The sequence below is a fragment of the Mercenaria mercenaria genome, chromosome 3 (assembly GCF_021730395.1).
Source record: "Mercenaria mercenaria strain notata chromosome 3, MADL_Memer_1, whole genome shotgun sequence".
Lineage (NCBI taxonomy): Eukaryota > Metazoa > Mollusca > Bivalvia > Venerida > Veneridae > Mercenaria > Mercenaria mercenaria.
Genome location: NC_069363.1, coordinates 77,910,468 through 77,935,347, shown reverse-complemented (window position 1 = coordinate 77,935,347; position 24,880 = coordinate 77,910,468). Strand labels below are relative to the sequence as shown.

The window sequence follows — 24,880 nt, the reverse complement described above, 5'->3', positions numbered from 1 at the left end:
TCTCATCAATGAATAGTACTTTTCATCAATGAATTGTACCTTAGGAGTTACCTTTCAGAGTACACATTCTGAACAGTGATTATCTTATCCATTTAACATAAATGAAGCATACTTTAGTACGTACCTTTCAGCATACACATTTCCTATAGTGATCATCTGTTCCCACTTCTCATCAATAAAGTGTACTTTAGCATCAGCCTGTGGACTACTGGTGCCGAGTTGGCGGTACGAGGCTCTAAGCTGCTCTACTGGACCCTCCTGGTTCTGCAAGGCTCTCTCCCACTCCTGCATTTAAATAAAACAGATTACACAATTTTGTGTTTTGTTCTGTGGAAAGTCAAGATATCACTTAACAAATACACATCAAAATTACAATTTGATTTTTTACTGATTTGATCGCATACCAAAATTTACAAATTTAACATCAACCAGTCTGGCAAGTTACCAATTCAGTTTACTAGTTTTTCAACCAGAAACTGTATACTGTAAAACCAGGATTAAGTCTAGATGAAATCTTTGATATTTTCTCAAGAAACATAACAGCCAAAGTTATTAACTTCTTATTTCTATTTCACAAAAAAAGTTTGAGAAAAAAAGTAACCTGAAATTCTGTTTAGTGTTGCAGGATAGGTTTTCATATGCCTCTAGTGACATTTTTAGATATTATAAGATTTGAAAACCTACATAGGACAATGTAGAACATCTAATATAATATAATCACTTACAGACTGTTGCTTCCTGGTCGTGTCCATGCTGTGCTGGTCATGAGGTAGTGGCTGCTGGATCCGAGTCTGCAGGTCCTGTTCCAGGGAACTCAGCTGGTAACTGACTGAGTCCAGCTTCTGTACAAAGTCCTTGTCAGGACCTCTACTTCTCCTCAGCTCTGAAATATAACCGCACATTATTACACAACTTTGAAATATAAATGTCCTCCTAATAGTTTGACCAGTCTATATTCAACACAAGTCTATTGGGCAAATTAGTCAAAAATTAAACAAGAGCTGTCCGTAAGCGCTCGTCTTTTCTCAGTGCTTAACTCTGAATTAGAGCTTTGCCAGTAAAAAAATTCTGAGTTAAAAAGGGACATAACTCTGTCAAAATTCAAACCAGAGTTATGGGGATTGTTTCTCCTGGTGTAGAATTTTATGGTAAATAAGTATTTTAAGTTTCAAGTCAAAAGCTTTGGTAGTAACAGAGATATTATTTTGACTTTATCAAAAACTTTAACAAAAAATTCTAAGTTAAAAAGGGGCATAATTCTGTCAAAATTAAAATCAGAGTTATGGGAATTGTTTCTCCTGGTGTAGACTTTGATGATAAATAAGTATTTTAAGTTTCAAGTCAATAGCATTGATAGTAACAGAGATATCTGACTTTATTAACAAGAGGACCATGATGGTCCTGAATCGCTCACCTGTTCCCACACGACCCAGTTTTGAGTATGACGTCATTTTTCCTATTATTTGACATAGTGACCTAGTTTTTGAGCTCATGTGACCCAGTTTTGAACTTGACCTAGATATTATCAAGATAAAAATTCTGACCAATTTTCATGAAGATCTACTGAAAAATATGGTCTCTAGAGAGGTCACAAGGTTTTTCTATTATTTGACCTATTGACCTAGTTTTCGAAGGTACATGATCCTGTTTTGAAATTTAGCTAGATATCATCAAGGTGAACATTCTCATTAATTTTCATGAAGATCTCATGAAAAATATAGCCTCTAGAGAGGTCACAAGGTTTTTCTATTTTTATACCTACTGGCCTAGTTTTTGACCGCACGTGACCCAGTTTCGAAATTGACCTAGATATCATCAAGGTGAACACTCAGATCAAATTTCATCAAGATCCATTGAAAAATATGGCCTCTAGAGAGGTCAAAATTTTTTTCTAATTTTAGACCTACTGACCTAGTTTTTAACCGCAGCTGACCCAGTTCCAAATCTGACCTAGATATCAACAAGATGGACATTCAGACCAACTTTCATACAGATCCCATGAAAAGTATGGCCTCTAGAGAGGTCACAAGGTTTTTTTATTATTTGACCTACTGACCTAGTTTTTTAAGGCACGTGACCCAGTTTCAAACTTGACCTAGATATCATCAAGGTGAACATTCTGACCAATTTTCATGAAGATCCATTAAAGGGTATGGCCTCTAGAGAGGTCACAAGGTTTTTCTATTTTAAGACCTACTGACCTAGTTTTTGACTGCAGTTGACCCAATTTCTAAACTGACCTATATATCATCAAGATAAACAATCAGACCAACTTTCATACAGATCTCATGAAAAATATGGCCTCTAGAGAGGTCACAACGTTTTTTCATTATTTGACCTACTGACCTACTTTTTGACGGCACGTGACCCACTTTCAAACTTGACCTAGATATCATCAAGATGAACATTCTGACCAATTTCTATGGAGATCCATTCACAAGTATGGCCTCTAGAGAGGTCACAAGGTTTTTCTATTTTTAGACCTACTGACCTAGTTTTTGACCGCACATGACCCTGTTTCGAACTTAACCTAGATATCATCAAGTTGAACATTCAGACCAATTTTCATACAGATCCCATGCAAAATATGGCCTCTAGAGAGGTCACAAGGTTTTTCTATTATTTGACCTACTGACCTAGTTTTTGATGGCACGTGACCCACTTTCGAACTTGACCTAGATATCATCAAGATGAACACTCAGACCAACTTTCATACAGATCCCATGAAAAATATGGCCTCTAGAGAGGTCACAAGGTTTTTCTATTATTTGACCTACTGACCTAGTTTTTGAAGGCACATGACCCAGTTTCGAACTTGACCTAGATATCATCAAGGTAAAGGTTCTGACCAATTTTCATGAAGATCTTGTGAAATATATGGCCTCTAGAGAGGTCACAAGGTTTTTCTATTTTTAGACCTACTGACCTAGTTTTTGATGGCACGTGACCCAGTTTCGAACTTGATCTAGATATCATCAAGTTGAACATTCTGACCAATTTTCATGAAGATCTTATGAAATATATGGCCTCTAGACAGGTCACAAGGTTTTTCTATTTTTAGACCTACTGACCTAGTTTTTTAAGGCACGTGACCCAGTTTCGAACTTGACCTAGATATCATCAAGATGAATATTCTGACCAACTTTCATAAAGATCCCACAAAAAATGTGACCTCTAGAGTGGTCACAAGCAAAAGTTTACGGACGGACGCACGCACGCACGGACGGACGCACAGACGACGGACGCTGCGTGATCACAAAAGCTCACCTTGTCACTATGTGACAGGTGAGCTAAAAACGACGCTGACGCCTACACCGGGCAAGTGCAATAGCTCTACTTTTTCTTCGAAAAGTCGAGCTAACAATAAAACTTTAAAAATGAACTCTGATGTCATGTAATAGAACACTTACTGAATGGCTTACCTGTCAAACAGTTCTTTGACTACTGACAGGAAAGCCAATCATTTAGGAAAGCAACATAGTAACTTGAAAAATTGTTGGGTTTCAATTTTACTTGTAAACTTTTACTGAATGAGGTTCGACAATATGTATTTGTTTTTGGTGTTACAAAATTTTGTACGGGTGACAATACACAGCTTTAAGATTAATCACACAAATATCACTCACACACCTCAAATAAACAACAACTTCTGCATATAAGTAACCCAGCCTCCAATGAACATAACAACAAAAGCAGTCTCCTTCTAGGTGGTCTCCCCTTATAGTAAGGTGACTATGCCACCTACATTCTGACAAATCACTTTTTTTTTTTTTTGGCATAACCTGATTATCAGATTTTAGTTACTGAAATTGTTTTGAGTATCTTTCTGAGATTTAAAGCATACATAACTGATGAAATGTAAAAAAAAATATATTCTACAGATTCCACTTACAGGATATTTATCTCAACAACACTTATGTCAAATAACTCCAAAATTTTTGTCAGGGAAAATTAAATTTTCTCCTATTTCAGCAGAATAATGCATTAACTCATGCACTCAAGCATATACTTCAAATTTTCCCACATACCTTCTTCACTGACCGCTGCTGTGAGGTTCTGAAAGTGTTGATTGCATTCATTTAATCTGTCTCTCAGATGCCTCATGTCTCTATCCCCCTCCCCGACCTCGGCGATCAACTTGGTTGCATCCTCGTTCAGTGCCCGCATCAGGGCCTCGCGTCTCACTGGGTCCAAGGCTTGGAACTGAGCCAGGTCCCAGCCTTGTATCAAATTGATGGTTCCCAGCACCATATTTTTGCTCATCTTTCTCTTGCGCATTCTAAGTAAACTTTGTAAGTGGTCAAATTGTATTTTTAATCTGAAAAAAAAATTAAAACAGGGAATTTAGAGAGTGAAACATTTTCATTCCAAGAAATCCACATAAAATCATTCAATACTCGATTTTTCATCTAGACCCTTTACTAAGCTACTTTGCAAAACTGTTCATTTGTTTTGTTGTGTTTAAAGTCAAACCAACTACAGCTTTTATGGCAGTTCCCTTCCTGAAATTTATTTTAGGCATTGACAAGAATACATGTAGGGCTATAAACTTTTTATAAGCCAGTCCAAATCAGGAACAGCAGCAACCCACTTTCTCATAGAGGCCAAACAGATATAGTATATAAATGAAATGTTAATACAAGAGGGCCATGATGGCCCTATATCGCTCACCTGTTATCATTGCACTTAAGGACAAGGCTTCAAGGTCAAAAGATCATAATAGAAATCAATCAAAAGAATTATGAGAAAATATAGTTGAAATTTTCTTTAAGTAACTTTAAAAACAAGATTTGAAAACTTTTTGTAGAGGTCCACTAGGCAATGCTACATGTCAAATATCTAAGCTCTTCTGGTTTATTTTTAGAAAATTTTGAAGATTTTTCTATGTACAATCAAGTAACCCCATGGGGCAGGGTCAATTTGACCCCAGGGGTCATGATTTGAATAAACTTTGTAAAAGTCTAATAGGCAATGCTACATGTCAAATATCTAAGATCTAGGCCTTCTGGTTTATTTTTAGATTTTTTTTTAAAGATTTTTCTATGTAAAATCAAGTGACCCCTAGGGCGGAGTCAATTTTGATCCCGGAGGACAAGGTTTGAACAAATTTTGTAGAGGTCCACTAGGCAATGCCACATGTCAAATATCTAGTCTCTAGGCCTTCTAGTTTATTTTTAGAAAATTTTTGAAGATTTTCCTATGTAAAATCAAGTGACCCCTGGGGCGGGGTCAATTTTGACCCAGGGGGTCATGATATGAACAAATTTTGTAGAGGTCCACTAGGTAATGCTACATGTGAAATATCTAAGCTCTAGGCCTTCTGGTTTATTTTTAGAAAACTTTTGAAGATTTTTCTATGTAAAGTCAAGTGACCCCTAGGGCGGGGTCAATTTTGACCCCCGGGTCATAATTTGAATAACTTTAGTAAAGGTCCACTAGGCAATGCTACATGTCAAATATCTAAGCTCTAGGACTTCTGGTTTTTGAGAAGAAGATTTTTTAAATATTTTCCTATGTAAAATCAAGTGACCCCTGGGGCGGGGTCAATTTTGACCCCGGGGGCCATGATTTGAACAAATTTTGTAAAGGTCCACTAGGCAATGCTACATGTGAAATATCTAAGCTCTAGGCCTTCTGGTTTATTTTTAGAAATTTTTTGAAGATTTTCCTATGTAAAATCAAGTGACCCTGGGGCGGGGTCAATTTTGACCCCGGGGTCATGATTTGAACAATTTTAGTAGAGGTCCACTAGGCAATGCTACATGTCAAATATCTAAGCTCTAAGGCTTCTGGTTTTTGAGAAGAAGATTTTTTAAGATTTTCTTATGTAAAATCAAGTGACCCCTGGGGCGGGGTCAATTTTGACCCCAGGGTCATGATTTGAACAAACTTGGTAGAGGTCCACTAGGCAATGCTTCACACCAAATATCTAAGCTCTAGGGCTTCTGGTTTTTGAGAAGAAGATTTTTAAAGTTTTTCCTTTCGGTTGCCATGGCAACCAGTGTTCTGCATGGAATTCAATTCTTTGAACAATTTTGAAAGGGGGCCATCCAAGGAACATCCCTGTGAAGTTTCATCAAAATTGGCCTGTTGGTTTAGGAGGAGATGTTGTTTAAAGGAAAGTGCGGACGGACGGACGGACGGACGGACGCCGGACGGTGAGCGATCACAATACCTCAACCTGAGCACTTTGTGCTCAGGTGAGCTAAAAACACAACTTTGATTTCTGGTATACAATATGTAACATACCAGAATTCCTTAATTTTTCACCAGTTCCTATGTACTCAGGCAGTCTTAGAAAATCAATGCCACAAAATCCAAAGCTGATTTTTCAGCTTTCACAATGGAGGAAGATCCAGTATGACCCTCTGGCCATTTTATTCTACCTCAGCATACCAACTGATCTTACACAAACTAACTGATTGCTCTCTCAACACAATAACCTAAGCAGGACTTGAACCTACTAAGGTCAGAATCAAGTTCTTCCAAGTCAGTGACTTTCATCACTTGGCAACTGATGCACCCTCATAACTTCAGCTGTTCCTGACACGTAGTACGTCTATACGCTTAACATTTTTACTGTAAAGTAAGAACGTTTCAACGTTCAGCCTTAGTATAACGTCAATGAAATCTAGGAATTCATTTACCTATCAGCAAATTCAATAGCCTCGTAGTTAGGTGGAGGTATTAACAGACACACAGATGGCACAAGATCTTCTTCCCCTCGCAATGTACGTACCTGCAATAAATACGGGGGAAAATGTTGCAATTTACATAACACTATTCTTACTGTCTCAAGGACTCCTATCATGTTTCTTCAATAAACAGTACATGCAAAAACAAATCTGAATGTTCACATGCCACTGCATATCCTAATTCCATAAATTTATAACCAAGGCCATCCACTGACACAGTAGTCTGAATTTCTCAAAATTGCAGTAAAAAATTTCACAGATGTATGTTTTAAAGCTTATAAATAACATTAAAAAAATTTAAATCAAAGTTTTAAATCTAAATAAACTTTGGAAACGTAACATTCCTTACAATATCCAGAACAAGTTATTCAAATCTGGCAAAGATAAAAACTTACCCTCCATCTAATTTTCTGGCTATTATCTAGAAGTATCACTTCTTCTCCTTTGTTAAGCACCATCTGTAACAGAAAGTATAAAATATTTTGAAGACGAGCATTTTAAGAACTACAGAATACATACCACCATTTTTCTTACATATTTAGTTCAGTACTGTAATCAGACATCTGGATTCTGTAACAGTGCTGACTTGTCTTCAAATCCACAAGTATTAACAACTCTCTCACTAGAATCAGAGAGGAGGAATGACGTCAGACACAGTCTTCTGTTAAATTGTAACTGAGCAAGTTTTCCAGGCCTGAGTCTTATGCCTTGCTTACTGATCTAAATGGACAGGCTCAATAAGCCATAAAATTAATACAGTTTTTATACCGGATTGTAAATAAAGACTTACACATAAATTTTCAGTGCATTTTTTTTTTTAAACAGACAACAGATCCCCAACTACATTTAGTTGGCAGCCCTCAGTTTCATCTTTGAACGGGCTATATATTTCAAGCTACACTTAGAATGACAATCCTCTTAGTTTTAGTGGAATTTTTCTAGCTTTGAAACAGACTATATATTCGAAACAACTTTAATTGGAGTTTATCTCTACCTTTGAAACAGGCTATATAATTCAAGATAACTTACAGGAGGTTGTTTGTATATACAAAGACATCTACATCTAAGTTCAGAGAACACAGGCTGCCCTCTTTGTTTCAATGGAATGATTTCTCGACTTCTCAGTGTGAGCGACGACACTCGTCTCTCGTACTCCGACATCACATCCGATAACTCTTGCAACTCACGCAGCAGCGTCTGCAAGGTCTCTACTGATTGGCTGTCATCACTGTAGCGGATATTTATAGAATCAGCCTGCCGTGACATCCACTGCTCACATTCAGATGCTTCTTCGAAAAACTGAAAATGAACAAAATATTCGTGAAGGAATAATTTTCCTGGTTGCATCATTTTACAAAATTAATTCCCAATGAACAAGCAAAGTTCCCATTCTTTTAGCGAGGAAAGTTGAAATCCACAAGTTCGTATCTGAACAAAGTAGCCATTTCGTCCAATAGCACAACATTTTTTACCCATGAAATTAAATGAGTTCAAGCCAAGTCAATTTTCAAAATCAAAGTTACCTGATAATAGGCAGAAGCATGTTTTACGTGAGCATCGAGACATACGGACAGCTGTAAAAGCCACGACCATTGAGACTGCATCTGGGACATATACGCCTGAAATGAACACGAAAAACAATTGTAAAACATGTATGAAAGTAATTAAGACCAAAATTTGTAACCAAAGTCTGTCAAGGTAGACTCATCAGATACACTTCACTTAATAACATATAAAAATTCATCCGTTAAACAGAAAATTGCACAATACCACATGTCTTTGAGCCCTAACCTGGTTAGCTAACCACCCACATGTCTTTGAGCCCTAACCTGGTTAGCTAACCACTAAATAAGTATTATTTCTTGAACACAACTGCATCTATTACTGTATAAAAGCTGCTGTGTAAAACTTAAGCTTCCAAGATAGTACGGCATGTCTTGTTTTTTGTTGTGTTTTAAGCCACATCAACACAAATTTAGGTCATACGACGACTTTCTAGTTGTAATGAAGACTCCAGTTGTCCCTCCAGGCATGATTTCAGGCACAACTTATACATGCAAGTTGAACTAGATGACTTCCTCGTATGAAAAAGTTCTACAATCCCAGCAAGATCTCACTACCTAACAAGTGTGAATCAAATTAAGCAAGATTAACCATTAAATCATGGAGGCCCGGATTAAAAGGAAAAGTACCATGGCAACCAATTTAAGTGTGTACATAAAGAAAGAAGAATAAGTCTATCATCACTTGATCAATCTTATTAAATCCTTATACCTCAATAGTTTTGGCTGCTGGGTGCCGATCCAGGACCATGGAATTACCCCTGTCCTGTACAGAGTTGAACTGGGCTTCTCTGGCCTTCATCTCATGTAGGAGATTCTGCAACAACACAACACAAACATTTAAAATTGTTCATAGACATGTAAACACCTACCCCTATTTAAAGAAAATTGAGTTGTTTCGGTAATAACAATTTAACCCTTCCAATAAATGTGTTCCTTTAAGTTCCATTAGGTTAATTATTAGATAAATAAATTAATACAGTTCACACTGATCCTATTAACTAACCTTACAAATAAATTTCTCCCACAAAAGGCAATAAAATTACAGCTAATTTTGCATGAAAGTTATGGACTAAGAAAACTATGGACTAAGAAAACTATGGACTACCAATTTACATTAACTGCAACCATAGTTCAGCCAATCTCACATCATGGTCAGAGCATAGGCTGCTTGCTCCAGGCCTTGAGATGCATGCATTAACCATGGTACTGGAACTAGTAGTTTGTATCGACAGATTTCATTGGCTGACTCATTACACTGGGGAGGGTTACCAAATACCTGAACAGCAACCACAGCCAATGGGCGGTCATTCAAAATAAGTCCATATAGATTGTATAAGCCTGTGAATACACAACTTCCCCACAGGACCAAGGTTTTACAAGGATAAACTATACAAGTAAATAAACATATTTCTCTACAACAAAATTAACTTAAAGTGGTTAAAACAATATTAAATAATACACATTGTGACTCATTTATTTATTTATTTATTTATTTTTTTGGACATACTAGGAATGGAATCTGCTACAGCTTTTGGCATAAATTCAAACAAGTTCTATATGAGTTGCTATTCTCCTGTAGAGATGCTTAAAATTCTAACTTCCTTATGTACCTATATACAATGACTTTAACCATGCAGACTTCCAAAAAATCAATAGGATTGTTACAGTAATAATCGTATTTCTAATTTAGTTCACTGAACATTATCTTAGCAGAATTTCTTATTCACTTATATGCTGGCAATACGAACATGTCACCACTTAAGCTCCATTCTTTTCATGCAAAAGTTTGACAAGCAAAACAGCCGATTGACCAATCATGCCACGGCTATGAAGATAATATCAACATTATTACATATCTTTTGAAGCTAGGTTAATTCCTTTTTACATGCAGTCATCATTTTCATATAATTTTTATGTGTTATGTAAACATAACATATGAGCACTGATATTTCAAATAATTTGCGAAAATAAAACATATGAAGCTGGTATTGGGATAAACATAATCATTTGAGTCGCGCCATGAGAAAACCAACATAGTGCGGTTGCGACCAGCATGGATACAGAACAGCCTGCTCATCTGCGCAGTGTGGTCAGGATCCATGCTGTTAGCTTTCAAAGCCTATTGCAATTAGAGAAACCGTTGGCGAACGGCATGGATCCTTACCAGACTGCGCGGATGCGCAGGCTGGTCTGGATACATGCTGGTCGAAAATGCACTATGTTGGTTTTCTCATGACGTGGCTCATTTTTTTCAACATAATTCCTTCAACCCCTCTGTTCTAACCTGTCCAAAATTGTGTCCAAACACTGGATATCCCTACAATTTCACACATTAAAAAGTTTTATATCATCTTTAAAACTTATTGGCTTATAACTAGTAAATATGTTTCCTTTTGACATGGTTTGTGTGCCGAGTACAATACAGAAAAACTGCGGTCACCTACAAAGAGCCATCACCTCTCTACAATAACTGATATTTTCTTTAAAATTTGATAAATTTTTATGAATATTTTAAACCTCTCAAGAGCAAAGACCTCTGTTCAATACGCATGTTTAAGTCTTCCCTGTGGTGTTCACCTAAACGAAGTTCAACTATACTTAAAAAGGTAATCTGGTATACATTGCACACACTAACACAGCATTTCCTAAAACATGCATTTTAATTAAGTACTCAAGAAACTTTTAATTTCACACATTTATAACCAGTGACATTTTCAAACTGTCAAGTGACGTTTTAACCACTGCAATCCAAAACTGTCATAAATGGCAAATAAAAAGTCTGTAAAATGCACCTTGTAGAACTCGTCGATTGAGGGGACATTCAATCGACTAGAGCTCCAGTCACGTGTTACTTCAACCTCCTCTTTCTCATTCAACCAGATCAGCTCCTGCGTCGCAGCTTGAAGGAATTCTATTAGGGACTCTAGACCCTTCACTCTGCGACTTGAGTTGTTCTGAAATAAAAAACATGCATGTTTATAATGCACGATTATTAAATTCATGTTTGTTTGTTTGATTTTCCAACAGTATTTCTGTTAAATGCAGCATCTACCTTTTCTTCAGTTTAAGTATTGTTTATATACAAGTGCAGTAAAACGAGATGTTGGAGGACATAATTGAGCCGCACCGCAAGAAAACCAACATAGTGCATTTGTGAACAGCATGGATCCAGGTCAGCCTGTGCATCCACACAGTTTGGTCAGGATCCACTATTCGCTAATGGTTTCTCTAATTGCAATAGCATTTGAACGTTAACAGTCAACAGTATGGATCCTGACCAGACTGCACAGATGCACATGCTGGTCTGGATCCATGCTAGTCGCAAATGCACTATGTTGGTTTTCTCAAGATGTGGCTCAATTATACATTTTACCATGTCGGAATGTAAGCTGACACATTATAATGTAAGGACCTTTAAGCAATATTAAGATTTTTGATAATCAATTTCCATTACCTTTAACATCAGCTTTAACCTTTACCCTGCTAAATTTCTAAAATGGACTGGTCTGTCATTCAATTTGGGCAATACCATTTATTATTCAATGGTGTGTTCACTGAAAACTTACTGACTGAATAGCGAACAGTGCAGACCATGATCAGCCTGGTCGCACAGGCAGACACATATGCCGGCAGCAGGCTAAAGGTTAACTATCTGACATAAAATGAGATCCCTTGCCAAAATGAGCTTTCACATAACTAAAAGTCTGAAATATTTATACCCTATTATTTGAAGACCAACTACACTAACAATTCAAAGTCTTATCTTTACAAATATATGCTGATGTTATAAACTTCATTACTAAATCAGGGAGAGCACTGGAATGGTACTTTCAGGCAGTAAGTTTCAGATTTTGCCTTGCTGCACATTGATCTACCTCTATGACATATATACAAGACCCGAACTCCATCTAATCTATCACTTACACTTAGTAAAGAGTAGGCAACTTCCACTTTAGACAGCCATTCTGTGTATAAATCTTGTTCATCAGGGGACAAATTTCTCTGAAATATACAATGTATGATATTTACGACATAATAAATGTCTAAATGTATGCAAACACTGATTTCAATATGCAAAAACAAGAATTCAAGGGCAAAGGCGGGATATACATATCAGTTAATGATAGATAAAGCTGATATCTTAAAAACATAAATTTTCATTCTGATGAAGTATTCAAATGCTAATACGGCCATGAAAGTGTCATCATAAAATTGTACATAATTCTTATGTTTTGATAATAAAACTTCTACACTGGAAGGCAAAACTTCTATTTCGCCTTGCATTTTTGCATTATAAAGTAGTTTAGACATACTTAAATTCAAACTTATCATTAAGAATTCATTTTCATAACCACATACTATCAATCCTATCTTAAATACTACTGTAAATATATGGAACATCGGTGCATTTAAAATTTTCATCAACCACAAACTCATCTTTTTACATTTTCTCATGAGCAAAAGTAGTGTTCTTACTTAACCTATCATTTATAATCTATTCTACTTTATCATTTATTTTCTATTTCACTTTCTCTATCATATATTTCTTATTTTACTTCAAACTATATTTCATAATCTATTTCACCTTACTCTTACATTTACTGTTTATTTCAATTACTCTATCATTTCTAATATATTTCATTTACTCTATCATTTCTAATATATTTCATTTACTCTATCATTTAGGTTCTATTTCAATTACTCTATCATTTCTAATATATTTCATTTATCATTTCTAATATATTTCAATTATCATTTCTAATATATTTCATTTACACTATCATTTCTAATATATTTCATTTATCATTTCTAATATATTTCAATTATCATTTCTAATATATTTCATTTATCATTGCTAATATATTTCATTTACTCTTATCATTTAGGTTCTATTTCACTTACTCTATCATTTATACACTTGTCAATTTCCTTTTTAAAAGCGACAATTTCGGCATGTTCATCCTGGTATTCTTTATAGTTCATCTGTGCACTGTGAGCATCCGTGCCAAAATCTGGCATGTCTATTGCATTTTGCTTCGCTTCAATCCACTGAAGGCAATGCTGCACATGTCTAAATGTTGGGTTATTTTCCACGAGACGTACTTCAGTGACGACTTCACGACGTCGTGTTGTGGTGATCCCTTCTTCTACGTACGACTTGGAAATGAGTTTTTGTATCACATTGCTAAAGAGTTCTGTTCTTAATTGCGATACCCGTAATCTTAAAGCTGAAACTCTGAAAAAAATGATTCAATAAATCGAGTTAAGTACTGCTATTTAAACCTCTTAAAACATGAAATAATATCTTAAGAATTTTATTCTACAATTAAATAATGGTTCATTTTTTAGACTGATTTTTTCAGATGAAAATGACACCAACGAACAATAACTTTAAAGACCTGAAACTTTAAATGAATGAACATAAAATGAAAAAGCAAGAAGATAAGTAAAGTTTGCATTATAAGCAATGATGAAAAAATTCAAGCATGTCAACATAATAATTTGGGCAACATTAACACGTAATTTTTTCAGGCAGTTGTAGTATTCAATGTCAAAACAACCAGATTGTCTCCCTTACCTTTTATAAATATTTTCTGAGTTTGCGTATCTACCATCCTGCAGTGCCTGTGCATCACGCAGCAGTGAATGGACGTTGTCTTCTATTGTTTTCAAGGCTCTTTCTAATGCATCACAGTTACGCTTTGCTTCAAATGGGTGTAAAGTCTCGGCCCGACGTTCTTCATCTTGAATGCGTCTCTCAAGGTCATTGAGACTGTCTTCACTATATTTTGATTCTCTGTGTAATTTCTCTGCCAACCTTTGTAATCTCTCCAATCTGGAATTAATTAAGCTGTAGAATAGCAGGGACATATAATAGGAGCACCACTGTGCCAAAAACCAACCTTTGGGGATTTGCTACCCGTAAGGATCAAGATCAGCCAGTCTGACCGGAGCCATATCCTTTGCTTATCAGTTCTATACAAAAGCTGAAATTGATAAATAAACAGTATGGGTGTGCACTGATTTGAACCTTTACTGGCCGCAAAGCCCTAACGTTGGATTTTGCATAGAAACACTCCTATTTTGTATCTTCTGGGGTATGCGTAACAAACAAGTAGGAGACACACTTCCCTCATTGTGGAATAAATGCAAAATTGTAGGGTAATTATGCTGATTTAGCAGGTTTCTACTGTAGATGTACTTAGATATTCCAAAGAAATATTCTGAAGTGTAACTCGGCTATAAATAGTTTTTACAATTTAGCGAAGTAAGTAAGTAGTGACAGATATTCAATATACCTAACAATTTCCTGTTGTACAGCCATTTCTCTTTCTTGTTGGACGTGCTCAAACCGATTCCATAACCGGTTAATATTGTCGGGGTATAACTCATCATCAGAACCAAGGTGAGAGGCACCAGTACTCTGCAAACAGTCAAAAGATCTTCATTAGCATAAAAGTATTCATTATTTTTCAGTTTTCTTTTTTTCTAAAGCAAAATATCATTTTTCAACAGTAATTTTCAGTCAATTATCTTATTTTTTTTGTCAACTTAGTTCACATACTCCTAGTTCTGGGCCAGAGATTAAAGAACTAAATTTGGAAACCAGTCGGGAATCTTCAGCATCTGATTGGTCAATTTTAAACTCATGACTTGAAACTGACTAATAGCATGGCAGTATTTTGAGACTGGTCTCCAAAATCAATATTATAACCTTGAAACCTGAACTACAATAACTCAACATTCAAATTATAAGATCAGTTAGAGGCCAAATAATTTGGAATATTATGCATTTGGTTCAATGGCCACATCAAAATATCTATTCCAATGGGAGATCCTAAATTGGCTAGTAATGTCTGCAACATTATTCACCATATTTGAAAATGACAGGAATATAAGCAAACCTGAAGTTTTGTGGTAATTACAATCTATTTTTAACCTCTTATTGTTATTGACACTGTCAGAGCAAGGTTATATGAAATAAACAGTTTTGTGAGAAATGCAGAAACCAGACAAGTGAATAAATGCCAGAAAGTTTCCCCGAGGGAGGTTATGCATGGACAGAGTGTCTGCTGATAACATCATTCCTTGAAATTCTTGTTGTTTTCTACACAATTCTAAGGAAAGTGCTTTTAGAGAGGTGTAAAAAAAGGGATTTAAGGCATAATTATGTATAAACTTCCTACCATCCAAGAACATGATCTTCATCACAAATGTTTTCAATTACCAATACGCTTACAAAACTTTATCATGATCAGACATACAAGAAGCTTGGACTTATGGATCTATGCAAAGCTAAACTTGAGCTCTCTATGCTCATTTTACAACAAATAGCTACAAAAAACATTGTGACAAAAGCGAAAAACATTACAAGGGTTAACTAAGTTTATCTGTAGAGCTTTACAAACCCAAAAAATAAGACCAGAAAAGTAGCAGAATTTTGGTTCCATCGCTTGTTTACAAGACAAATTGTCTGTATTTGTACAACATCTATTCTAACAAGACCTGGTAATCTGTGATCAATACAGCCTTCTTTGATCGGCCTCCCGTAACAATTTACTTTAAGTATTTGCTGACTGACAAAATGATTTTACGTCAACTTTTTTCGTTCAAGTATTCAACAGTTCTGCATCAGAGCTACATTTTTATTGAAAAAAGCAATTTTTATTACATCTTTTTTTATATTTGAGGTTGACATACTTAATTACATTCTATATATGGAGATAAAATAGTTTTGCTTTCAATAAAACATTATCAGTCAAGAATATCTCGATACAAATATTGAGTCATTAACCAGTAATTATTGAAAATACTATTTATGAGAAAAAAAATAGGCTCATACACTGTTTGTATACTATACAGTGCTACCTCTTTTCATTTATTTGTTTTTGATTTAATGCCATTTTTTAACAGTATTTCAGCTATCTTATGAGGGGCAGTTAACATGACCAGTGTTACTGGATTCTGTCTTAGTATAAACCTCTTCCTCACATGAATCAGAGGTAGAGGACGAATGATTTTAGACACAATGCCTTTTATTAAACTGTCACGGATAACATAATTATGGCCCGCCTGGGGATCAAACTTGCGAACAAAGCTGAAACTGGACCCCCTCCCCCACCCCCCCCTCCACCCCCCAATTTGAAATATATAACATTAGTGTGCAGATACCTCTATGATGGCAAACCTGCTACATTTGTGAAGCAAAGAATCACTTTTTCAGTCTCGATACAGTTATGTTTTTCCTCTGTACTGCTATTCAACCAGTCAAAAAGGAAAGAAATACACTTTTGATACTGAACCCTACTCCCCTTACCTACCCCTTAAATGTAAGAAAATGTCTGTTCTTAAATATTGCTAAAACATAAAGAAACAGAAAAACATTGGAAAAATCATTTGCACAAATTCATTCATTTTATCTTTTTATCAATTGGATATATTTATTCACTTTCGAGACAACTTCAAACATCTGTTATTTTGCCTGGAAATCAGATATCAATAATTGGGAACAAAGAGTATATATTAATCATTTTCATTCTCATGTTAAAATCAATTCAATTAACTGGAATAACACAACATAATAAATAGCAAGTAATAAAACCTAATACCTAAGCATATAATGAGCCGTGCCATGAGAAAACCAACATAGTGGGTTTGCGACCAGCATGGATCCAGACCAGCCTGTGCATCCGCGCAGTCTGGTCAGGATCCATGCTGTTCGCTAACAGTTTCTCCAATTCCAATAGACTTTAAAAGTGAACAGCATGGATCCTGACCAGACTGCGCGGATGCACAGGCTGGTCTGGATCCATGCTGGTCGCAAACCCACTATGTTGGTTTTCTCATGGCACAGCTCATATAAATTTCAATGCTTACTGGGTTACATACAGCCTCCATTTTTTTTATTCCAATACATCAAAGGATTTTTATTGGGTATAGTGCCATTTTTCACCAGCAATTAAGTAGCAGCAGGCAGTTTAACCAGACAAGTTTTCCTGTATTCTGTACCATTCTCTGCAAGTAACTGCCAACTTCTCTTCATGAATCAGAGGCAGAGAACAAATGATTTGAGACACATTTTTTTTTGTATTAAATTGCCACAGGTAACATACATCTGGCCCAGAAATCAAACTCATTACCACACAATCTGCAGATCTGTGATCTACCTACTGAGCTCAGTGGAAAATGAAATCTAGATTTCAGATTTCATCCTTTCAAGATTTTACAGAATATAAATGGACATTCATATGAAATAAACCAACGTTACATAACAGTGATATTTGAAGTAAGAAAGATTTAAAAATATTGTTACCAGAACAAAAAACTTCGGGTCATTTTTCAGGTCACTTTCAACAATTTTCATTGAATTAACAAAAGTACAAGGCCCATAGAGAAACGGAATATGGGGCAATTTTACTACAATTAATCTATCTACACCTTACATAAATAGAGTAAATGGTAAAATCAATGGTTGAACCATCAAACAAAAATAAATACCGAGATCACCTGCCGATCAATCAATAAATAATGAAGCACCTTTGTTTTAGGATCTCATTTTCATCTTTAAACAAACATAAGAGAACAAACACTTCATTAAAACCTTAGTTCCAAACCACTGTAACTATATATAAATAATGAAGCAGATATAACGTCTTAGTTCTGTACGTTTGACTTTGGGTTTAATGTCATTTTCAAATGGTTTTTTTTTTTTAGTTACAAACAGGTCATCAGTTAACCTTAACGGTGTTTTTTGATTCTTCACCAGTATACTAATTTTTTCTTTGTAACCAACAACTTCTCCACATCAATCGAAGGTGGAGAATGAATAACCTTCAGACATACCGTCGACAGTCAATCTATTGTGGAGAACATTTGCCTAGTTCAACTGGCTACCTCACAATAGTTTTTGTGCATTGTGTTCTACCCTCTTTACTAAATATACAAGCACAGATAAAAGTAACTTGCACCAGGGCCAGTAAATTTTCGTCAATGCCTTGGATGAAAATATCACAAAAGACATTTGACACATTTTTTTTGGCAAAATTCCATTAAGAAACAGATGTTAAATGGGAAATCAAGTGCAATTTTTGCTTCCTTAAGAAATTCAAGTTGTTTGTAATAATGCAAAAGTTTATGATTTCAAGATCTATATCTAGTTCTGAAACAACTTTTTCAGCAAAACTTATGAAACAACAGCTGTCAAATGGGAAATTAAGTTTAATTTTACTTCCACAAATAATTCAAGTTGTTTGCTATGCTGCAAAAGGTTATCATCAAATACCTTTAAACCGTCACGACAATAAAAGATCAGTGTTTTATTTCATAATAAAATTAATGCCTTATCGAAACTTCTATTTATTCCTCAAAAAAGTAAAAAGTTAACTGCATGAATTCTGAAACTGCTCCAACAGAGAAGAATCAAGTTCTGCCGCAAAAAGTCTGCTCAAGTTTTCGTGCTTTATTTTATTTTGTTGGGTTTAATGTCACACTGACACAATCATTAGTCATATGGAGACTTTCCAGTTTTTGATGGTGGAGGAAGACACCAGGTGCCCCTTTGTGCATTATTTCATCACAAGCGGGAACCTGGGTAGAACCACTGACCTTCTGTATGCCAGCTGGATAGCTTCCCCACATGAAGAATTCAACGTCCCGAGTGAGAGTCGAACACACATCAATGGGAGACAAGTGACTTGAAGTAAGCGACCTTAAGCACTCGGCCACGGAGGCCCCATTTTCGTATTTCAGGTAAACTTAAAAGTAGACCTTTTTTTTCGTTTCCAAGAATACAAGTTAAAAGTATGAGTAAAAGGGTATATACATCTAATGTTACGTATAGCTACAAGTATAATACAAACCTGAATATCGTCGAAAAGTCTCAATGCTCTTTTCCGCATTTCAAGTCGAGGGGGAACGTCTTCAATTTTAAATCTATTAAGGTCTGACAGTAATGACTGAAAACAAAACAAAACAGAAACTGTTAGGCAGACACGAGTATAAACAAATATTTATGATTATAAATACTGTGCATATTTTCTTTGAAACATCTTATCAATATTATACAAGACAAAAGTAAACTGGCAAAATATATAAACTGGCAAGCCTTTATAATGATGATATTCTCAGAATTTGTTTACTAAATTTTCACCGTTTTTCCAATCACATCTTATCTGGCTTCAGTGCAGACACCTTGCAGTCTTACAAGTGATAAAGATGAGACTTTCAGACTGCTCTACAAAGATCTGCCTGTAGAAGATTCTATCAAAACCTTTTAAGTTCTAAATATGTCAGCTAAGTATGCAACTTCAGCTATACTGGTTGAGGACCACCAAATCCGGACGACCACCAAACCGGACAGTTTCGTAGCTGCTAAAGTTTGCTGTATTTTTAGCAATCTTTTATAAGTCAAACACACATTTGATTTTTTAACAATGATGTGGATTTATACCTGACAAAAATAACTTATTGAGGAGGAAATTTCATTTTTTGATTTTGTCATTCATACTGAAGCATGAAACTATCATGGGGGATTTGGAAATCCGCACTGCATTTCTTACTATCATATAGCAGTTTTCCACACAAATAAAATTGATATCTTTCAGGCCAATAATGAATATTTTGACTCGTTTTCACATTACATAGCAAAATGTCATCAGTACAAAGGTTCCCATAAGTTGTTAAAAAAAACTGTCCAGATATATGGTACTGCCAAGCAGTGAAAGTAAGTAGTTTAGTTGACCCTGCATTCGGCCCTGGAAAGGGCATTAATTATTTGTTAGGGGTAAACAAATTAAGTCTTCTTCTTGAGGGTGCACATAACTATGTTCATGTGAAATTTCAGTTGTAATGAAGGAAATGAAAGAAAAAATGGCGAAAAACCTCTAAAAGTGTCCGGTTGGTGGCCCCCGACCAGTATATTTTCTTGAGTATAATATCATATCAACCCAATTAAACTTTACATGGTGACTTTCCAGGGAAATTGTATAATTTCATTTTAATGACAGTGATGGGGAAGTTGCACTGGTAAGAATTTTACCTTCATTTCAATGAAATGGTGTGCATGTTGCAATGCTACCTTCATTTTAAGGTTGGTAACTGCTATATATCATTACATTCATTTCAATGAGGGTGGTGGAGAAGTTGTACTGCTATATATTATTACCTTCATTTCAATGAGGGTGGTGGGGGAAGTTGTACTGCTATATATCATTACATTCATTTCAATGAGGGTGGTGGAGAAGTTGTACTGCTATATATTATTACCTTCATTTCAATGAGGGTGAGGGGAAGTTGTACTGCTATATATTATTACCTTCATTTCAATGAGGGTGGTGGGGGAAGTTGTACTGCTATTTATTATTATCTTCATTTCAATGAGGGTGGTGGAGAAGTTGTACTGCAATATATTATTACCTTCATTTCAATGAGGGTGGTGGAGGAGTTGTACTTATATATATAATTACTTTAATTTCAATGAGGGTGGTGGGGAAATTGTACTGCTATACATTACCTTCATTTCAATGAGGGTGGTGGGGAAAGTTGTACTGCTATATATATTTATATTACTTTCATTTCAATGAGGGTGGTGGGGAAATTGTACTGCTATACATTATTACCTTCATTTCAATGAGGGTGGTGGGGAAGTTGTACTGCTATATATTATTACCTTCATTTCAATGAGGGTGGTGGGGAAGTTGTACTGCTATACATTATTACCTTCATTTCAATGAGGGTGAGGGAAAGTTGTACTGCTATATATTATTACCTTCATTTCAATGAGGGTGGTGGGGGAAGTCGTACTGCTATATATTATTACCTTCATTTCGATGGGGCTGGTTGGGAAGTTGTACTACTATATATATATTACTTTCATTTCAATGAGAGTTGTGGGGAAGTTGTATTACCTTCATTTCAATGAGGGTGGTGGGGAAGTTTCTCTGTGAGAGCATCATGATCACATCCTGTAACCATGTGACCAGGGGGACGGCTAACTCTTTATATTCATCGATCTTCAACTGTCTCTCCTGAAATATAAATCAGTATTACATACATATTAGATACTGAAATAACACTTTGGTTATGCATAACTATGTATAGAAAGAAAGGCAGTTTCCTCACAATCAAAGGTAGCCACTACTTTTTCAATTATTGGTCCATATTTTGATGTTTCTACATTTTTTTTAACCTTTAAAAATGGTTTTCGACAGAATCACAAAAATTCCACAAAAATACATTTGAAACAAGAACGAGACGTCATGCAAATTTAATTCTGCTCTCTGTCGGATCTGACTCTGTAACCTGCCTCAAACAAGAGATGCTGCAGCACCCATCCTTCAATGTATGTAAGTCTTGAGGCCTTTTGAGAAACAAATTTTTCATACTTTTGGCCTTATTTTACTTATTAAACTGCTTGTGTGCTTATACCAGAGGAAATATTTGGTCTTGTTTGAAAATGTCAAAAATCGATCAATATCTGATATATTCAAAGGTTAGTAAGACGTGTGAAACAAAGAAGCACACAGAAGGAAGGGGTGGACATAATTGCTTTACTATAGTTTCCAACGTTTTTCCTTGTAAAACTGTGTTACTTGTCAATTAAAACAGCAAGAAAGGTTAAAGACCTATCTCCAACACCGGTATTACATTATACAGTATGTAGTTATTATCTATCTGTAACCAATTCATTTGGGACAAGCCTGGAAACTCCAGCTCAACAATGGAATTTCAAACCTGTTTGTGTGGGAGTATACAAATGACAATTTATATATTCTTAAGAATACAAGTCTTACAAAGGGACAATTTTAACATAGTTGAATTGAAAGCCTTTTATACTGAATAACCATTTCAGTCTAATATTAGTTCCTAACATTTTCATCGGAAGCCCCCCCCCCCCCCCCCACCCCAAAAAGCTTTTTCTCTGAGCCACAGGCTGGTTAGGGCACAACAATAAATGCATAGATGTATAATAGATGTTAGAACTGGTCATAGGTTTAAACTACTCCTAGAAAACCTTTTTTCCTGGGTCTCATTCACCATTAATATAAACTTATGTACTGGCCATGTTTTGAGTTGATAAACCTTGAGTAAGGAGACCAGTCTCATATGCAACCATGCCATTGGTCAGTTTTAAACCTCTCCTCTGAATTAACCAATCAGATTCTAGAGGTTTGTGACTGGTCTCCAAAATCAGTTTTACAACCTTGGACCCTGATTCAAGTTAAGAGAACTACATTTTCAATCAACAGTACAGGCCTTTTGGTCAAGCACTACTTACTAAGTTGCTAACGTCATGTTGACGTTACAATTATAAATCTTGGCATATGAAAATTTCAGAATCCTGTTGATGATACTTACGTTGTCCTTGAGTGACTGTTCCACTGAGGGGACGTCAGGGAACACATCGTACAAGGACGACACATACGTAATGATCGACTTCTCATCAGGCTTTGGCACATCAACATCTGAAAAGGTGAAACAAACTTAGCATCACCTTGTTAAACAACCAAAATATGAGCCGCGCCATGAGAAAACCAACATAGTGCATTTGCATACAGGCAGTCTGATCAGGATCAATGCTGTTCGCTTTCAAAGCCTATTGCAAATTAGAGAAACCGTTAGCAAACAGCATGGATCCTGACCAGACTGCGCGGATGCACAGGCTGGTCTGGATCCATTCTGGTCGCAAACACACTATGTTGGTTTTCTCGTAGTGTGGCTCAATTATTTATATTTTCTCTCTCTGTTTATCTCAGTCCAAACAGCACAATGAATACAGATTTGGGATTTTATAGGTCTATCTTGTTGGGGTTTTTTTAAGTTCTCTTTGAATCAGAAATTTCAAACATTCTTTCAAAAGTTTGATCACATGGGCCTTCACATGATAAAAATACCCCCATTGTTGTTTTTTTTTTCAATGAATGTATGCTTTTAATAGAAATTGAGCCATTAAATAACTAAAATCTGAATCTAATTGACCTAGCTTAAATGCCGTTTACATACATTATGGTAATTACGGAATACAGGAAAAACATGTAAAAGTACTAAATTTCAGATACAAACCATCTGTCGTCTGCATCATACGAAAATCTGATGTTTACTATGGTGATCAAATATCGATCAAACACTGTAACTTAATTAGCTTTGTTTTTAGACACAAAGTAAAGACAACAGGTGTATTATCATATAGTTAAATATATTTGTATTGCTATATGCCTTAATGTACTTGCTTTCAAAACTTTAACCAAGGTGAGACGCCGAGGCCAACCCCTGGTTGAGTGGAATAGCTCGGATTATTCTTCAAATAGTTGAGCGAGCTAAGAAGCAGTTTCCCAACTACCCCATTTTTTCATGAACTCAGTACATCCCTGATCAATTTATCAAAAGCAAGATATTGTTTGGTTATCAGTAGATTTACATACAGGCAGCCACACAAAGTGCAGACTTCATGCCCTACTAGCACAGACACAAAAGCAAATCTAGCAAGAGAAAACCTCTAGAACATTGATAGAAACCTTTTACATACAGGAATGTCCAGCTAACTTAGCCTACCTCTGCGAATATTCACCCTAGTTCTTTTTATAACATGCCTGGTGTATAGCAATGATACACGCTAAGCCTTCTTTCCAAGGAAGAACCAGTAGTGGCCTCTCACTTGGGTGAGAGACACTAAAATAGCATTTCAGAAATTTCCAGTGCCTTAATATAACTCTATATCCACACAAAAAAAACACTTTACCTACAAAAAGTATATTAATAAAAGCACAGACATATAAAATCTGAAATCTGAAAGACCAAACCATTATACCCACTTGATCATTAATTAGACCACTTTCGCTATGGTAATGAATAAAACTTGAAATGAAGATGCTATCATAAGAACGTTATTGTATTTTCTAGGGGGCGTACAGAGCATCATTAATTACAGTATCTTAAAAAGTTCAATATGTTCAAGAACATCCCTCTTAAGATAGGATAAACTGTCTCTACACTTGATGAGTAATGCTTCTATAATACAATATCAAATAGCACGATGATCTGTTTCCGGAGAAACTCTTAAGAAGAAATTAGTTGGAATTTTTTAAAGAAAGAGGAAATTAATAAGAACTTTTCACAATTTATTCGGCCCGAGTTGGTAAATTTTATATATTTCATGGTGAATTACTTTCAGCCTCTTTATGCTCTTCCTGGATGCCACAAAATATATTGCTCGACAGAGTGAGATTTTAGGCTACATTATTATACCTTGCAGATCTGAATCCCTAAAATACCAAGACGGTAATCTGTGAGCAATATCCCTTTATTCCCTGTCTGAAACCTTTTTGTTACTCCAAAATGTTTTTATCTGAAATTCTGTTGAAATCGGTGCCATACAAAATTCAGTCAAAAAGTTGTTGTCAAACAAAGGCCATTTGCCGACCCAGCCCTTCTTCCTTGGTTTAAAATTTTAAAAGCATATTTGGAAAAGTGCATTCTGCGAGCCATGAAAGCATATAATAAACAGGAAAATATCACTTTATCATAAACGGCAGACTATCCAAAAATGATACCACAGTTCTATAATTATATAATTTCTCTCAATGGATGAAAGCATTATATATCAAACTCTAAAGAGTGCATCAC

The 24,880-nt window shown here is 35.6% G+C and overlaps 1 protein-coding gene across 1 annotated transcript in view; it reads right to left on the bottom strand.

The window, feature by feature from the left end:
- Positions 1-24,880, bottom strand: part of LOC123524323 (microtubule-actin cross-linking factor 1, isoforms 1/2/3/4/5-like) — a 158,373-nt gene that overhangs the window by 105,162 nt on the left and 28,331 nt on the right. Inside the window, exons 4-20 of the mRNA XM_053539774.1 lie at positions 22,616-22,722; positions 21,166-21,285; positions 19,120-19,215; positions 14,560-14,684; positions 13,839-14,096; positions 13,163-13,496; positions 12,185-12,262; positions 11,053-11,214; positions 10,545-10,577; positions 8,970-9,074; positions 8,219-8,314; positions 7,725-7,994; positions 7,091-7,153; positions 6,648-6,739; positions 4,029-4,318; positions 726-883; positions 125-285 (exon numbers count right to left, since the gene is read on the bottom strand). Coding sequence (XP_053395749.1) covers positions 125-285; positions 726-883; positions 4,029-4,318; positions 6,648-6,739; positions 7,091-7,153; positions 7,725-7,994; positions 8,219-8,314; positions 8,970-9,074; positions 10,545-10,577; positions 11,053-11,214; positions 12,185-12,262; positions 13,163-13,496; positions 13,839-14,096; positions 14,560-14,684; positions 19,120-19,215; positions 21,166-21,285; positions 22,616-22,722 — 2,548 coding nt within the window. The remainder of the gene's footprint in view (positions 1-124; positions 286-725; positions 884-4,028; positions 4,319-6,647; positions 6,740-7,090; positions 7,154-7,724; positions 7,995-8,218; positions 8,315-8,969; positions 9,075-10,544; positions 10,578-11,052; positions 11,215-12,184; positions 12,263-13,162; positions 13,497-13,838; positions 14,097-14,559; positions 14,685-19,119; positions 19,216-21,165; positions 21,286-22,615; positions 22,723-24,880) is intronic.